The sequence below is a fragment of the Delphinus delphis genome, chromosome 19 (genome assembly GCF_949987515.2).
Source record: "Delphinus delphis chromosome 19, mDelDel1.2, whole genome shotgun sequence".
NCBI lineage: Eukaryota > Metazoa > Chordata > Mammalia > Artiodactyla > Delphinidae > Delphinus > Delphinus delphis.
This window is the reverse complement of record NC_082701.1, coordinates 26877646-26896183: the sequence shown is the minus strand read 5'-3', so window position 1 is coordinate 26896183 and position 18538 is coordinate 26877646. Positions and strand designations below refer to the sequence as shown.

Sequence of the window (18538 nt, the reverse complement as noted above, 5' to 3'; positions counted from 1 at the left end):
CTCTGCAACGAGAAGCCATTGCAATGAGAAGCATGCACACTGCAACGAAGAGTAGCCCCCGCTCGCTGCAACTAGAGAAAGCCCATGCTCAGCAACGAAGACCCAACGCAGCCAAAAAATAAAAATTTAAAAAAGAGTGAATGGGTAGCTTCCTGGACAGTAAGGGTTCACTGTAGCATCCTAGATCATGGATAAATTAGAGCACGCCAAGTCAGAGAACACCGACTGAGAATCTACTGGGCACATGGCTCCCACCAAGACCATTTCAGCTGCACTGAAACTCTCAGCCCACCTTCTAACGTGCTGTGCTGAGGGAGGAGGAAACTGAGCGCCAGACATGGTGCCCGACACTTACGATGTCCTTTGAAACACAATAAACCTCGTGAAATAAACATCCCTATTTTTACATATGAGGAAAGGGAGGCTTAAGTATGTCTAAGCCAGTAAATTGTAAAGCTGGGATCCAAAAAGTGTGAGATTCCAAATACCACATTCTTCTCAATTTCCACATTCTTCTCAATTTCTAATTTCTTCTCAATTTGGGCCTGGGGGGAAAATCAGCTTGTCTGAAAAACTGCATACCTTAAACTATGGATCTAAGAATCAGGAGAAGAAACGTGCCCGTGAAACAGATGTGTGCCTTGTTCCTATGGCCCAGTTTAAATCTAAGCTCTCGCTGTGTTTTCAGGGAGCTCTGGTGATGCTTCTCTTCTGCCTGCAGTGAAACTGTGAACCATAAACCCTGTCCCCTACAACGGGTCTGTCCCTGTGGACTCAAACAGAACCCCATAACTCATGGTAACAGACTCCTCTAAGGGAAACAAAAGAATTGTACTGCTCAGTTATATAACATCGCAGTGTGAATCTCTTTTTTCAGGATTAAGATTAAAAAAAAAAACAAAACTATGAAGAAAACACACAGCACGGCTAACAGATGCCTATCACTGTCTTTCCCTACCAGTAACCACAGTAAGAACCAGAGGGTCACTTCTTGAGGCAAAGCCAGGGTTTAGACCTTGCGAGAGACAGTGTACGATATCCATCCCTGACTGAAGAATCGAGGAAAGGCGCCAGTTTGGGGGTTTGAAAGGCCGTTCCCGAGCACCGCGCAGACTTGGTCCCTCAGAGGCAGCCCCTCGGCCTTGAACACGGCAACACTCTTCTCTCAAGGGCGCTGCAGATTTTATCACCAGCCCCACGCTAAACCGGGTCCTGCTGAGCCCGCAGAATCCAGAAGGAGGTTTCAAAGCCACATCGTGGGACCACCTGCCCTTCCTCTCTCCCCTCGACTGTCCTCCTGGACTGAGCGCTCAGGGGGGCGCTCTCTTCTGTAGATGGGGGGTAGGGGAGACGGCCTCGTTCTTGGGTACGTTTGGGTCCCAGAGCCTCTGGCCTCCCCTCCTGAGCCATGGGGCCAGGCTGTCTTCTGCACTTGATCTCCAGCCAGGAGTCTGTGCACACAGGTGACTGTTTCCTCCGTCGACAAGATGGCGATGACCTGCTTCTCCAGACACGCTGTCCCCTGGGAGTGGGATGTTAAGGCACAACTGAAGGGCCTGTGCGCTGGCTTCACGCTCAGAGGGGAGCCGTCCTTCCCCGCATCCTTGTGCCCACTGAGGCCGTGCCCGTCCGTTAGTGACTAATGGCGGAGGAAGGCGTGCGGGCCTCTGCTGGCCGCACACGCAGAGTCCGTTTACCTGGCTGGCCGCTCCTAACTGGAGAACAGCCTCTTATTTTACACTTGCGTGACTTTCAATGCCAACTTCCGCTGCAAGCTGCCAGTGGCCACTGACAAAATTGTCTCACTCAATTATGATGCCAAAGACTGACCTTAACCTGAACCACATGTCGCATGAGGCTGCACATCTGAAATATTTATCCAAGGAAGCTTTTCGGTCATAAAGAAACGGGTAGACTTAACACAGAGGTGAATCTTAGAAGCAACCCGACTCACTGACTTTAAAACTTATAGCAAATCTTGGGGTTCCTTCCCGGGAACAGTCAGCAGAGACCTCAAGCAACACTTCCCAGGAGGAGGCGGGTGTGCCCTCCATCCGGCCCTCCAGCACTTCTCTAAGCCGGCAGTCACCAACTGTTTTTGATCACATAGCTATCAGGAAAAGAGACACGTGTATTTCCAGCACATACTACCCACATTCTGATAAAATGTATATATGATGTATATGATTAAATCCAGATACTAACTATGAATAAAGGTTGATTTCTTTCTTTTTCTTAGTAAAAACAGAAATAGAAGTCCCACCTTTTCCTTCCCATCCTCCCATGGACTGTCTCATGTAGCCCAGGACTCCAGAAGCAAATGCTGGTGCCTGGCTGTCCTGGCCTCAGCCCCGGGGAGGAGCACTAGGGACACCATCTCAGCGGGCGCTGCTCCGAGGTGTGCACCTTCCCCGTGAGATCACCCCCAGGAGATGGCGGATCCGTAGTTCCCCGCAGGGTGGACGTTTCCTTCCAGCTCGGATTTGCAATCAGAAGACCTTCAGCTGGAGTCACAGCGTCTGCCGCCTGGATCACCATCCCCTCCCGTTAGGCTCCTGCTCGTGCCCCCTCAGCGCACCCTCCTCGCAGCCCCTGAGCCGTCTCTCTACAGCACGCATCACAGTATGTCCCTCTGCCGCTTCAAATTCTCAGTGGCTTCCCAGGCCTCGGGACAAAGTCCCAGCCCCTCCACGTGGCTCTCCTGGCCCTACACCATCCCGGGCTCTGAGCCATCCTGAAATTCCTGCAGTGCCTCAGGTGCACGGTACTCTTGCTGTCAGGCTTGGAACATGCGGTTCCTTCTGCCTGGAACATTCCTCCTGTCTCTTAATCCAACCTTTTCCTCTGGTTCATTCCTACTATGTTTTCAGGTCTCTGCTGAGACATTACTTCTAGAAGTCTTCCCAGACTCTGCCCTCCCTTCCCACACAGCGGGTCCGGTGGCCCTTCTCTGTGCTCTACGATGCCCTGGACCTGCCATGTTTGACGTTGGCCTCACTGTTGTACGTGACCCCTTGATGAATCTGTCTCCCTGCCTTGGTGGCGAGCTCTGCGAGGACAGGAGCATATGCCTGCCTCCTTCACTGTCTGGTGTATAGGAAGCATTCAGAAAGGTTTGCTGAATGATGGAATGAGCTGCAAAGAACGCCCTACCACCTCCTCTCACAAGCCGTCAGGACATATTACTGTGGGGAGGACACAGGCCGAGGCCCATATCTCCCTTCCACTCCCGAGGCCCGGGGATTCTTAGACAACAAGGCTTCTTGCGGTGCCAGGGGCGGGCGGGCGGCGGGTGAGGAGCAGGATGTGAAGGCTCCTCCAGGGGGCCACCTACCTTCACTGTCCCTTCCACTTCCACAAACCAGCGCCTTAACATGGCCTGGATCTGGCCGTCGGTCAGCTCGGGGTTGGCGTTGTGAATTTTCTTCTTGACCAGGTCCTCCAGCAAGAGACGCCTCAGCCTCCAGTAGAAGAAGGTACGGGATGTCTTCCAATCCAGGATGTCCTACACCCAGACAACAATAAGCTTAGTCGCCCCAGCTCGGTGCCCAGAGGGGACTCCACGGGCACAAACCCTACCCTCCAGCGAGTCCCTCAGAGACTAGAGTGGCCACGAGCCCAGTCCCTGTAGACGGCTGCCCAGTTCAGAGTGCAGCCCCACGCCCCACCGACCGCAGCACTGCACAGGGAGGGGCCTGGCCATCGCTCGGCCCACACGGAGCTGAGATGTTCGGGGGTGCAGGGCTCAGACTCCCGGGTAGCAGAGAGCACGGGGCTGCTTTTGAGCAGGCGGTTCAGACAGCTCGCACGCAGGTCAAGTGTGAACTAGCCGCTGCCGGGACCCTGACACTGGGGTAACCCACTGCCTGAGGACCCCGGGGAAGCTGTCCCCAGTGGAGTGCCTGGGAGTCAGTTTCTCGCCAGCAAAATGGAGCCTGCCTCCTGAGGAGTCCCCGGGAACCTAACTCATAAGCTGTTTGAGGATGGTAGTGGGCACAGAAAAAGGGACAAGTCTCGCCAGAAGAACTGAACACGGTTTGATCTGCACCCGCTGTTTTAATGCAGCCCCGAAAGCTCCCTGCATGGGAGCCCGTGGGCACGAGACACACACGGGCTGGCGGCGGGTCTGACAAGTCAGGAGAAGCGGCGACCACCGTACTTACGTTGATGACACCCTTCTCCTGCATCCGGCCCGGTGTGTCGTGCAAGTCAGCAAACTGCACGGCCACCTGGCGGTAAATGGGAAGGAGAAAGTCCTCCCGCTCCTTCAGCTTGCTCTCCAGCTCCTTCCGCTCAGCTGCGCTTAGCTCGGGGGTGCCTGCAAGGAGACACACCGTCAGGCGCAGGCGGACCAGGAGCTTCTGCTCAGAAGCAGCCACAGTCACGGGAAGCTCTGAGGCTCAGCTCTCCAACGTCTTCATCGCCTCTGCTGACAACCGGACTCTGCCAGGTGCCAGACCTGTCCCTGTCTTGCCACGGGGCTCCCGTGCCCTCCCTTCCCTGTGGGGCTGACGACTAAGAAAGCAGCCCTGGGTGGGGGGCCCACGCCCCGAGCAGGTGCCAGCCCGTGCCCCTCACCACCGCTCTGACTGACAGCGGGCCCCTCATCCCCACGAAGGGCACCGTGCCATGCCCTGCTGACCAGCACTAGAGCGGCCGGGCTGCTCCGGGTGTGGGACACGCTGGGGGGACACGCCCTGTGCCTCCGCACACAGACCAGCAGCTCTTCTTCCCCACGTCCACACCAGTCACCTGTCCGCCTGGACAGGACCTGATGACTCCTCAGGTCGCAAGCTGCTTTACTTCACAGCTTTAATCTCAGGTCTGCATACTCTTAACCTGAAATTAGTAGAATCCGATCCAATCAGAGCCAGAGGCATGTGTCTCACGCCAGCTCGGGGGATTGGCCAGCCTCCTAGTCTCCTACCTGGGCTGCTACTGCCAGAGCCAACCCCTGACCACAGTGACAAAGATATTCTAGCTCTTGGGCTAAACGCAGAGGAGGAGGGAAATAGAGAAAGGCAGTCCACAAACCCCATTTGGATCCCCAAGCTTATGAGCACATGGCGCCCTTACGCAACAGATGAGTTTGGACTCCTTATCACAAGCAGCCTCCCACCCCCACTCAACAGTGTCCCAGGAGAGGCGCTGCTACGTTGTGCTTTTCTTCCTAATTACTCTCAGAATGGAACTTGCAATCAATACCGAGAATTTATCTGCCTGCCCAGTAAGGAGGAGTAAGTCTAACTGAAAGAGCAATAGGTGACAGCCCCTGGGGTTGGGGACAACTTGAAGTGCTTTGTCACCAAAGCTGACAAATAAATACATGACCACAGGTGATGGGATGCAATAGAGAAAGGTCTATTTCAAGCATGTCTGTCTGGAACGGGCCTTGCTTTTTATGCCACTATGAATCACATGCCATAAACAGCCTTGGGCTGCTGAGTGAGCCGTATTATACCCAAACACGTGTATAACTCTAGTACCTAGCTTCAGTCTTATGAGGTTTTTGGATGCCCAAGTCCACCTTTTTTAAAAAAAAAAAAAAAAAAAAAAAACCATCACTACTTTGAACTGTGATGAAGGGTACAAAGGGCTATCTTTCCTTGGGCTCTCACACAGAGGCAACCACTGACCCATCGCGTTGGGCCCCTGACTCCCCAGCAGCCTTCTTTCCAAACCAGGTAAACAGCATTGGGCACCACACTGTGGGATGAGACGGAGGCCCGTTCATTCTAGGTGGACCTGCCTGGAGGGTTCCGGGGAGGAGAGCTGACCAGCTTCTTCTGAGATGAGATGGTCTCGAGTATAACACCCTTGACAGGGAAGCAAACATTTTTCCTTCTCCAATAAAAGGAACCAAGACTCCTTGGAGAAATGGTTTATTCTGCGGCTGGGGCAGGAGAAATATAAGATGAGCCTGGAGTGTATTGTCACAAAAAGCGGGGAAGTACTCAAAAACTGACTGGGACATGTTAAAAGGACACAGGAACCAGTGTGAAGGTGTTCTGACCGGCTAAAAATCTGGGACAATTTGAGCATCAGATAGAATATTTATGGAATTAAATAAGAACCCATGAGTCACCCTGACATAAATAATTAAATGAGGGAGAAGGGAAGGGAAAGCCCTCTCTCTCCCCAGACTAACAATAGAGAAGGAATGATGGAATTAGAAAATCACCATTTTACAGCCATCACAGTCATTGATTCTGCCAAGAATTATCAACACATACTAAAACCAGTGGGTGAGCCTTTGAGGAGGAACAGGATATTTACATAGTTTCAAAGCAGCTCCTTACAAATTACTTACTAATTACAAAGGGGAAGATGGCAACTTTACAGTGGATTAACCCAGTGAACAAAACCTTAGAACAAGTAATCAGAGCTAACCAGCACCAAGAACAGGACAAGCTGACATCACGTGCCTCCTAATACGACATCCTGAGAAGGACATGACATCACTTTTGCAGTATTCCTGCCAAAAATGCATAATCTGAACCTAACCATGGAAAATATAAGACAGATTCAAACTAAGGAACGCTACAAAAAGTGGCCTGGACTCTTCAAAAACTGTCAAGATCATGAAAGACAAAGAAAGGCCAAAGAACTATTCCAGATTAAAAGGGACAAAATACTGGACAACAAATTGCAACATGTGCTCTGAGATTAGATCTCAGATATGGACCAAAAAAAAAAAAAAAGGCTATAAAGGACATTATTGGGACAACTGGTAAAATTTTAATATGAATTATGGATTATACAGCAGTATTGTATCAATGTTATAGCTTCTGATTTTTCTTTTTTTTTTTTTTTTTGCGGTACGCAGGCCTCTCACTGTTGCGGCCTCTCCCGTTGCGGAGCACAGGCTCCAGACGCGCAGGCCCAGCCGCTCCGCGGCATATGGGATCCTCCCGGACCGGGGCACGAACCCATATCCTCTGCATTGGCAGGCGGACTCTCAACCACTGCGCCACCAGGGAAGCCCCTAGCTTCTGATTTTAATAAATGTATTTTGCTTATGTAAAAGAAAGTCTGTGTTCTTAGAAACACACACTGAATATTTATGGATAGAGGATCGTGATGTCTACAGATTAGCTCACACAGTTCAAAGAAAACACATATGTGTGCAGAGAGAGTGAGCGAGGGAGCTTGTGCATGTGAAAATTTTAAAGCAAGTCGAAGAAGTTAACAGTAGGTGAACTGGAGAAAAGGGCATCAGAAGTTCCTTGTACCATTCTTGTAACTTTCCTGTAAAATTATATCAAATGGAAAGTTAAAAAAATAAGTACAACTAAAAAAAAAAATGTATCCTGGCTCCCCAGTGCATATAATCAGTAATCAAAGCTAATATTTACAGGGCACTGGGCACTGTTCTAAGTGCTTTACATCTATTAACCCATTTAATTCTACGACAACCTTATGAGGTTGGTATTCCTATTCTCCTCCTCTTACAGGTGAGGAAATTGAGGCATTGAGAATTTATGTAACTTACCAAGGTCACAAAGCTAGAAAGGGGCAGAGGCAGGACCCGGATGCAGCAGCTTGGCTCCCACAGCTTTTGAACACTGTGTTGTGTGTGTTTCTGGCTTATGTGTACAAGCGCTTCGGTACTGGTATCCCTTTAACTTCAGAAAAGGCTAAATGAGGATGGCAGACTCCTGCCTGATAAAGCTGAGGTTCCACCTCAGTCCCACCCCACGACTAGACCGAGACGGCATCTCCAATAATTCCCATTCTGTATGCACGTCTCTAGGGTAGCGCCTCCTGTTACAGGCATACCTAGAGAATACTTTATTGCTAAAAAATGCCAAAACAAGTATAAAAACATCAAAACATAACATCAAAGATCACTGATCACAGATCACCATAAGAAATAGAATAATAATGAAAAAGTTTGAAAGCACAGTAAAGCGAGTTATACCTGTACTGTATTTGTTATGGGGAAATCAAACAATGCTATCAAGCAGGACTGCACACTATAGAGAAATCGTTTGTGAAAGGAAGAGTCAATCGATATAGCAAACCTCACTGGTGTCTTATTTTAAGAAATTGCCACGTCCGTCCCCCCCACCCTTCAGAGACCACCGCCCTGATCAGTCAGCAGCCACTAACGTCGAGGCAGGACCCTCCACCAGCAAAAAGATTATGATTCGCGGAAGGCTCAGATAATGGTGAGCATTTTTTAGTGCTGAAGTATTTTAAATTAGAGTATGTACATTGTTTTTCAGATATAATGCTCTTGCACACTTATAGTGTAAACATAACTTTTCTATGCACTGGGAAACCAAAAAAAGGTCACGTGACTCGCTTTATCGCGCTATTCACTTTATTGTGGTGGTCTGGAAGTGAACTCGCGGTATCTCTGAGGCACTGAGAGATCATCAGGTAAAATCACAGCCCTGCTGGGGGGCGGGGGGTGGCAGGACCGTGAATATGGCTGAACAGGGACTTCCAGACCCTCACAACGTTCTCCCTCAGGGTCAACAACATATATACATAGATGCGCTCCGTATACAACACACGCCATTTATTGAGCATTTCCTATGCGCCAGGCACTGCACTCCATGATTTTAGGATCACACAGCTCGTAAGTCACCACGCGCAGTTCAGACCCAGGTCTGGTCAGCTGCTAACACTGCTGCCAAGTGGAACACCTCAGAGTTACTGAACGCTTTCCAAGTTGCTTCAGATACATCATCTCTAATCTTTATAATAACCCAACCTTACAGACAGGGTCTCTGCTTCACAAATGAGAAAACCAAGGCTCTGAAACGTAAAAGTAACTTACCCAATGACACCCAGCTCTTAAGTAGAAAAGTCAGGATTTACCCTTGGGTCTGGCTGTCCCTGAAGCCTGTGTTCTTCTACATTAAATGGTACTGAAAGTGGCCAAGCAGGAGACCTGGCAGTGGCCACAGAAGGGCAATTAGCTGGAGAGTTTGGTTCATTGTGTTAGGAGGAGTTAAGAGCACAGCTCAGCACTGCGTGCAGAGCAGGGGGACTTCTGCCCTTAGGAACAGAGCACTGGGGGAATAAGACCGTGGCTTTACCCAGTTGGAGGGACAGAGGAGGCTAATTCCCCTAACAAAATTCTCATCCACCCAATCAAGCTATCCTAGAGCTCTGAAAGAATACCAAAATAAACACCTACAATACTCTGGCCCTCCTGAGTGAGACTAGGAAGATCCCAGAACATTCCCCCAAAGCCCGTGTTGTCTGATTCCTTCGGTGATGCCTCTGATTGCCGTTCAAGACCTACCTCAAAAAAGCATCAAAGCAAGGAAAAGACAGAAGTAGAGAATGTATGTAATTTTAAATGCCCATGAGAAAGAGAAAGATTTGTGTGCTCTGTTTTAAGGGGGAAAAAAAGGTTTTCTACATTTTATTTTCTAAAAATCAGAGGCTGCTCTTAAGCTAGTTTTACACCCTTCTGTAGCACAGCGAGGGCCCCTCTCCTTGTACAGCAAAGCAGCCAGCCCCAGTAATGATTTAGGGGAGATTAACACATATGTCAATGTCTATTTTCTGCTTAATTTAAAAGCAGCGTCTATAAAGATTTTTGACTTCTGAACCCTGCTCTCCTGAAAGAAAGAAGGTAAGAATGAGGAGGGGGATAAAGAGTGATTATCCCATCATTGATCATTTGTCAGGAGCATTTCTTATTCACTGGACTATTGTAAAAAGCTAAGCTCTCGATCAATCCTATAAGCTCCCTGTACAATTAAATATCTTGGAATGGTTTTCTTTCTTTTCTAGCCAGATTGCAGGGCCTCAGGGTTTTTAGGAAAGCAAGCCAGTGTGTGTGCATGTGTGAGTGTGTTTAAGAATATGCTACAGAGAGGAAAGTCATTCTTTCTAGAATCCTACTTTAGGAAAAGGCTGAAATGGGAAAAGGGAAAAGAGAGGTTGGTCACTCCCATGCCTTCTTTCCCAAAATAAAGAGTCCCCGTGAGATCCTAAAAATCCAGCCTTACAATTAAGAATGTTTAGGGGCTTAGACGCAAGAAGAGGTATTACTGGTGACCAAATGAAAGCTAACATTATTGAGATGTTACCATACACTCGTACTGTTTAAGTACTTTTCATCTCATTTCATCTTCACGACAACCCTAAAAGATTGCTGTGATCTTATCGTTGGGGAAACTGAGGCACGCAAAAAAAGTGAAGTAACTTGTCCGAGGCCACAAAGCCAGGAAATGATGGAGCTGGGATTTGGGCTTAGGCAGTCTGGCTTCAGAGTCCATGCTTTTTAAATGAAACAAGTTAAACTGACCTGCACGTGTCCACAGGACAGCAGCCTGTCAGGTGTTCCAGGGGCCAGGACATAATGAAAAGCCACATCTCTCCTCCATGGGGTCAAAGCTGAAGAGAAGCTTCTGAGGAGCCCGCTGATTTCTGCGGCAGGAGGTGCTTTGACCCAGCCTTGACCCTGGGGGAGGGCGGGAGGTGGCCAGCCTTACCGTACGGATGAGCAGACCACGGAGTATGATCTGGGGGGAGGGTGAGACCTTCAGAGCTCAGAATAAAAATCAGAGTGGTGGCTAAAAATTCTCTGCCAAAGGCACGAGGTGACCTTGCAGAAATCTCTTTCTGAGCTGTTTCTCATTTATGTAACAACCATCCTAATCTGGCAAACAGGAAAAAGGATGTGATATTAAAGTGTGTGTTCTTTTGATTCTTAACTTTTTTTTTTAGTTCTATCAAGAAGCCTATGTAAATATAAACCCAATTTTAACTTTCATGTGCCCTTCCTCCTCCTCTGAAGAAGAAGGCAATTTGCTGTGATTGGTTAAATACTTATGATGCTAAAGAAAAGAACTAGATCACCCTCCCCACTAAGCTCCTGAATATCTCAGATATGAGAACACATACCCATTCCTCAACCTTAAGATTGAAAAATCAGCATAAAAAAGACTGGAATCTTATTAAGATTCAGAAGTACAAACATAAGTAGCTGTTTAAAATTTTCTATGTTGAAAGAAATTTCTCTAAAATACAGTAAGATAGGGTGGAAAAAAAAAAAACCTGCAAAACTATTTCCGTATCCATAACAGGTGTGCCTTTCTTTACACAAAAGCATTCTTGAAAAACTGCAGAAATCAGATCCTGTTTTAAAATGCCTTAAGGGAGCTATTTAGAAGGAACCCTGCAGTGAATCCTTTGGTAAAGCAAATAATCCTTTTGTAATGGGAATAATTTCTCCCAGTGTATCTAGTTTTTTTTTAAATCCCATTTTCATATATCTGCTTTTCTTCAAAGGGGGCCATAACTATCTAAATACAACTGTATATGCATATTGATTTTAACAGCAATCCTCTCAAGGGATGTTTAACCCTGAGGTTCCTTGCGATGGCGTTAGTGTTCTACTGTTCATATTTTTAAAAATCATTATAGTAAAGCCAGAGATTTCCAAATGGGGATTAAAAAAATATATTAAATACATTACTCCCCCTGCAGCCTTGTCCCCTGTGCCCCCATGCAAACACCCCACACAAAAGCACAGAATTCTCTGAATTCTAGTGGCAATTAAGCCTGGCAGTCTGTACTATTTTCTTTCTCTAAGTTGCTCTTCCTCAGTCTGGCAGGAGGGAGGACAAGGATCTGGGTCATCTGGGACCAAGTGGCGAAGAGGGTCCCTCTGACAAGTTCTCATGACAGCCTCAGGCAGGCAGAAGCTTAGGTTTTACAGTCTAACAGAATGCCTGCCAGGTCCCTCCAGCCTGAGGGAATTGTGACTCACTCCTTCCTGGGAAGAGGCAAGCCCAGATGCTTCTATAAATACAATCAGATCACACCAAAAGGACGACCCCCTTCTCCTTCCCAGAAAATGTTGTCACTACTGCACTAAATTGCATCAAGCCAAAGAGCTTCTGAATCGGTGTGACAGGTGGGTTTTAAGCTGCTGCTAACTTAAGGGAGGATCCCATCATCTCTACCTTCATGATAGAAAGTCTTACGTTGTTCCTCAGCAGCCTACCTACTAAGGAGCCCAGTGTTTGGGGACCTCGGTGCCAGGGAGGACACTCTGTGTACAACAGGGGAGAGGGCCAGAGGCCACTCCCCAGGCTGAGTATTAGGACTTCTTTCTTTCCCATGATCAACTTTCCAGGTAAGGACACTGCTTTGTGCCTCAAATAAGCAACCTGAGCTCTTTTCAGCTTACAGCATCTTGAAGAGGGCACAAGAGATAGAAAAGCACACACAGCGCAGAAACTTCGATCACCTCTGCCAGAAAAGCAGCTTAACCCTTGAGTCCCCTTAACTCAAGGAAGTATCCATTTCCTGTCATCCCGCCGGCTAAAGAGAAGGCTTGGGAGTGAGGCATTCCTGAGGATTTTCAGACACATGTATCCTCACTTGCAGCCAAAATACTCCATCTACCTACGCCCAGGGTGCCTCAGGCCGGGAGGCGTGTGGGGTGTGGGCTAGGGCCTTACGGCCAAGCAGGGGCCAGCAGTGGTGCTCGCTGCTGCCCGTGTCAGACCGCCACTCCCAGAACGCGCTCCGTCCACGTGGGCACGGCCAGTGCGCTGCATGGCAGGCTGCCCGGCTGTCTGGGAACAGGGCCACGACCAAGACGTGTGTCTGGAGCAGAATAAAGTTCCACCAAGCAGCTCCTTGGCCCAGGTGCTCTTTGTACCGAGGAGAGGGACGGCGGGGAGCTTACAGTGGCTTCACGCTTGGGCCAGAGGGTTCTCTCTCTACCTAAATTGATTTGTCACTTCCCTCGGAACACAAGAGGAGGATGAGGATCCAGAAGAGGATCTCACATCACAGCATCATGAGGCCAGGCTGGGAAGGCTGTCCTGCTCTAAGGCCGCTCTCCCTGTCCTGGAGGTAAAAGGATATCAGAGAGAGACAGGGAAGCCTTGGAAGGCTGCGCTCTGTTTCCAAAGAAGGAATTTAATTTCCTTAAGGCAACCAGAATGGTAGGACATTTTCCTCTCTGCACTGACTCTCCCAAGCCCGGGTTCCGAGAACCCAGGGTCAGAACTGGTCCAGCAATGCAAGACTCTGGTATTTGGTCTGATATCACATTCCTTGCTGGGGTAATTCTTCCCTTTACCTTTATGAGGGACCAATCTATGTACTATTTTCATACTCTCTGTTATAATCACAGAACTGTAAACTAGTAATTCACCACCTCTACCCAAACTAACTATATAAAATGACTAAAGGCCATTTAAAAAAAATAAGAATCCTGAAAGAGATGACGTTAGCTGTTCAGAAGTTAAATATTATTCATTATCCTTAGAGAGTATTTTGAGCACAGTCGATCACCATGTACTGGTTTCTCTAAGTGACCTGTTGGCATGCTCCCCCGTGCAGAGGCCCATTTGGGAAGAGACTGGGAACACAGGACAACATCTACTCCTCAGACGTCCTCCTATGTCAGATTCCTCTCCGTGGAGTTGGCTTCAGATCACAAAGGGAAAGCACTCTTGTTTAAAGAACTTGTTTAGGGACTTCCCTGGTGGTGCAGTGGTTCAGAATCCGCCTGCCAATGCAGGGGACACGGGTTCGAGCCCTGGCCCGGAAAGATCCCACAGGCCGCGGAGCAACTAAGCCCGTGTGCCACAACTACTGAGCCTGAGTTCGAGAGCCTGCAAGCCACAACTACTGAAGCCCATACGCCTAGAGCCCGTGCCCCGCAACAAGAGAAGCCACCGCAACGAGAAGCCCACACACCACAAGGAACAGTAGCCCTCACTCACTGCAACTAGAGAAAGCCTGCGCACAGCAACGAAGACCCAACGCAGCCAAAAATAAATAAATAAATTTATAAATAAATAAATTGATAAAAAAAGAGCTCCTGTTTACTTTTGATCAGGCTTAGTATTCAGCTGAGGTAAGTATCTGAGAAAATCCTGAGAAAAGTAGCACACAGGGAACCAGGATTCCCTTCTGGGCACTAGCGTACTTTTACTTTGTACCTTGGATGACTTATTTAACTCTTCCTTCTGCCTCGATCTCCCAATCTGGAAACTGAGGTCATTTTTACCCACTTTGTGAAAAAGCATTTTGGCAGTCTGCTTCTAGGCACTGAGAAAGGAGCCGAAAGCCAATGTGAACCCAAAAGGAGCCAGGTTCACAAATGTTTCTTCTGTTACATCCCCACTGATCTCTTCTGTCACGAACACACCTGGACGTCTATGGTCTCCCTGACTGACTGAGAATACCTGAGACAAGACTGCTTCTTCTTCTTAGGATGGAAAGGAAACGATGCCAATCACCATGTTTGAACAATGCTTCGCAGATTCAAAGACAGCGCACATTCATCTGATCCCCACGCTGGCTAGGGGGGAGCATCACTCCCCCACTCTCTAGATGAAGAAGCTGATGTTTGGAGAAGTTAAACAACTTACCTGCAAGCAACATACCCAAGACCTGTACGTAGTTATTTTTACTCCAGCTCCACTGCTCATGCCCCAAGCTGCCCTGGGCCAGTGCCTGCTTCACATTTAGCCGACTAAGGATTCTTCCTCTAGAGCCATTTTGGTCAAGGTTAAATAAATATGGTTTTCTTCAATGTGGATAGGAAATTGATTATAAGATGATTTGTAACAAATGATTAAACGGCCATCCCTTGGGAATCTCCTCCTTCTCCCCTTTCCGTGTTTCAAAAGTTAAAGGATGCTGGGTGAATGTGGGAGCGATATCACTTTCCTTCAAGAGAAAGAAGCTTCAGCCCCACACCCCTCACCATCCAGTCATTCGACAAACAGATGTTAGAGAGGATCCCTCTCCCTACCAGCCAGTTACTCTGAAGGGATGATGACAGCCACTGGGGGGTTAAAAAGAGGCAGTGAACCCCCAGGTAATGAGCAGGAATTCAGCAGGCAGTGTAAGATAAATGGAGCTCTCTCTCTGCTGGAGTCAGCATGAACTGCGGCCCTGCGGCTTGTTTGTGGCAAATGGAGTGCGCGAAATATCAAAGGGCAGTGATCCAGAAGGAGACCGACTTTGACAAATTTTAAATTGGCCAGAAAGAAAATCAGGAAAAAAGAAAAAAGAAAGAAGAAGAGGAAAAAAAGAAAATTATGCAATTCGCTGTGTTCTGAAATTGTGGCGTTGCTGCGTTCGTGCAGAACTAGTGGTAAAAATGGCGATGGCGGCGATCGCTGGATGCTGGGAGCGATTATGAGGCATCTAAGTGAGATGCTCATCAGTGGCTGAAGCTTTTAGAGCTCTCTCTGTGTACAGTTGTGAGTAACTTGCTCTTGAGCTGCAGTTACTTTAATTAAAGTGTATGGGGTTGGTCAGAAGTAATTATCCTGTTTGGAGAAGAAAGAGGAAGAAAAACCACCTCAACAATTCTGGGTGGCAATAGATTTTAGAAACAACTTTGCCAATTTCTTGTTGTATGTGTGCATTTCCTATAAAAGGATCAGGCTGCGGTCGGTTAGAGTTATTGGTGGTTGTTTCCTAACGGCAAACAATGGGACACAAACAGGGTTTATGGTAACCCGAGTCGCTGTGTATGGCAAGCAACATTGCGCACGGCTCAGGCCTCTGATGCCAGGACGTGCGGTCTCTAGGGTGAGGGCAGGCAAACTCTCAGAAGTTTCTGTGTCTCTGGATGGTGAGGATGTAAAGAGTTCACAAATGGTACTTCATTAATTAACTTATTACTACTTGGAACATAAATGAGCTAGCATCTCTTTTTTATGTCTTCCATTCACTGAGTTTCACTACCTTTTAAAGACAATCTCCCTGTTGTCTTTAAAAAACAAAAACAAACCAAACCAACAAACAAAAGACCCTTAAGCCATTATCTTTACTAACAGAGCAGAGGGCTCAATGGGAGACCTGGGCAGAAAATCAGTGTTTTAAGAGACTCTGAAACTCATTCAGACTCTGGACTTGACACAGGGCCCCCACAGTTTAGTCCAATGTTCAAATTGCAAGCGCCTTCCAAGAGCTCCAGAAACAAATGAGCGACACAGTAACGGCTGGAAGCATGGAGTGCAAATGCTCCCAGGGAGTCTGCGGCTCGGCCTCTATTCTAAGTGCACAGTGTACAATTTTTACTTCCATTTCTCCAGCTCAGGATGGCCCCAGGATGCCGCCTGGGTAGGTCTCCGGCTTTTCCATCCTGTGACACTGACTCTTCAGAAACAAGGCAGGCTCGTCCAGAGAGACAAGCAGAAACAGGATACTTAAGCCTAGCATGTTCTCTGCCTGATCAGCCTGCCCCCAACAGCAACTTCCAGCTAATCATTCTTTACAAGGACATCCACAAGCCTAGAAAGATGGACTGTTTGAACTGTAAGGAAATATCAGAAGAAAAAAATCGGGTGACTTTTGCTTTTTTAAGGGCCCACTTTCCCTCCTATTACACACCCTATTTCATTCTACCAGGGTTCTTACCATAGAGAGGACAGTAAATAAAGATGATCATGAATTTGATCAAATGCTTCAGTGCCTCCTCCCCTGGCCTATGAATGCACTCATTACAAATCAGCTGAACGGCTCATTGATTTGCCAGGAGGACAAGCAGACATACCCAATCGCTCAGCCAAGTGGATGTAGACGGGGTCCACCCGACGCATGGTTTTCACCAGATCCTTTCTGCGGAATTTGATTTCTACTGTCCCTTCTGGCTCCAGAACTGATCCCCTGGATCACAGAGAAAGGAAAGGAAACAAAACAAAACAGAAACAGAGGCACTTTAAAGGAAGGAGACAACAGAATGAGGCCAGTTACAATCTGTGGACCAGGAAATAGCTTCATTATGGTTTTACCCACCCACAGTTCACAGAGGGAACCCCAGGGAGAGAAGCAGGCACCAGAGAAGAGTCTAAGTGGGGTACGAGAAAGGCCTGGCAAAAAGCAATTAAAATACTTCTTATTATGACATCGGTCTACTTCCATCTCAAAGGGAGAATACAGATTCCACCACCTACAGCTGATAAGGGTAACAGGAATCATGTTTTTCAGAAAAAAAAAAAAAAGCTGATGTAGCCGCAGTGGCAGAGGAACAGTCTCCATCACTCAGGCCACGCAATGAGGGAGTGGCGGGGTGCTGACTGGTCCTACACACGGACGGCACCCTGCTGCTATGGAAATGACATAGGTTTCAGGGTCACTTCTAGTGCATACTAATGATGTTCTATTACCAGGAACTTTACCCTACACACCTTTTTTTTTTTTAAAGACTTTCTACATAAAAAAAAAAATTACAGCTAATGCTTACTCTGTGCATGGCACTGTTCTAAGGTCAATGTAAAAATCTTTATGACAATCCCATGCCCAGTCTATATCCACTATGAAGTAAGGTACCATGATCCCCATTTCACAGAGGAGGAAACTAAGGTACGGGATGTTAGGAGACTTGTCCAAGGCTAACAAGTGACAGAGCTGGATTTAAAACCATACAGTCTTGCTCTAAAGTCTGCAGAGGACTTGTCTCCCATCTGATATCAGATCAGGAGTTAAGTTAGCACTTAAAAGTAAGCCCCTAAGTATAGAACGCTAGCCTAGTGATTTGACAATAAAACCACTGGACTCTCTCAAGCAGTTTTTGAAATAAGAGGCTGAAATTTTGGGGAAAAGAGAGACATAGGCGCTCTCATAAAATGATTGGATGTAGGAACTGGCATGGAAAATGTCAAGGAGATATGATGTGAGATTTACAAAAGGGTTGAAAGCAGATTATGAAAGGAAGCTGGACTTAAGTGTTGCAGGTGCCAATGCCTAACAGAAGCTTGGGATTTTCCCTTGCAGTTCTCTTTGTGCTGCAAACACTGTGTTCTCCAGGCCTCCCCGAATGCCAGAGTGAGGCACTGCGCTGTGTGGGAGAAGCTCTGGTTGGAACCACAGAATGCAGGTGCCGTGGTGCACCTCGATGGCCACCCAGGTCGTTCCACAGACAAGGAGAAGCAACCCAGGGAGAGCGAGGACCGCTCCAAGTTCCTCACTAGTCAGCGGCAGGGCCTGGGGAAGCCCCCAGAACTCCAGACTAACAACTCGGTCCTTCCTCTCCACCTTGCTTTAAGCTCCCTCTGCCACATACCTAAGAAAGAGATGATGAATAGGTATATCTGAACAACATACAGGAGAGGGTCTCTCAGAGTCTGGGGGTGCCTGGATAGAGGACCTCATGGTAAAAGAATCTGGGGTGGGGATCACACCGGGAAAGCCTGACTCCAGCCTGGTTCCCTTCTCATGCTGGCGGATGCTTTCTAGAAAGCCTATTTTTCTGACCTTGGAGCCCCCTGCGGATACACAGATTCAAATAAAGGTCCCTTGGTTGTAATGCTCTCCAGGAGGAAACCAACAGCTAGAGGATCCCCCAGAGGCAGTGAGTGGAAACGAGGAAGGAGCACTACCTGCTTTCTCGGTCAGCATACATCTCCATGTGCCGCGGGTTGATGGTGGGGTCAAAATCACGACCCAGGAGCCACCCCGGAGCTCGGCCTGTGGAGGAATGTAAACCATCACAGGCTGCGAGCACTCCCGTAAGCCATCCACGATGTAAGCGCCAAACTTCAGCACTTGGTCGTACATATCTGTGGAGAATGAGACAAATTAGAAA

At 47.9% G+C, this 18538-nt stretch overlaps 1 protein-coding gene across 1 annotated transcript in view; it reads right to left on the bottom strand.

The window, feature by feature from the left end:
* Positions 1-18538, bottom strand: part of ACACA (acetyl-CoA carboxylase alpha) — a 233868-nt gene that overhangs the window by 9128 nt on the left and 206202 nt on the right. Inside the window, 5 exon segments of the mRNA XM_059997545.1 lie at positions 3335-3505; positions 4164-4318; positions 16508-16620; positions 18333-18385; positions 18388-18512. Coding sequence (XP_059853528.1) covers positions 3335-3505; positions 4164-4318; positions 16508-16620; positions 18333-18385; positions 18388-18512 — 617 coding nt within the window.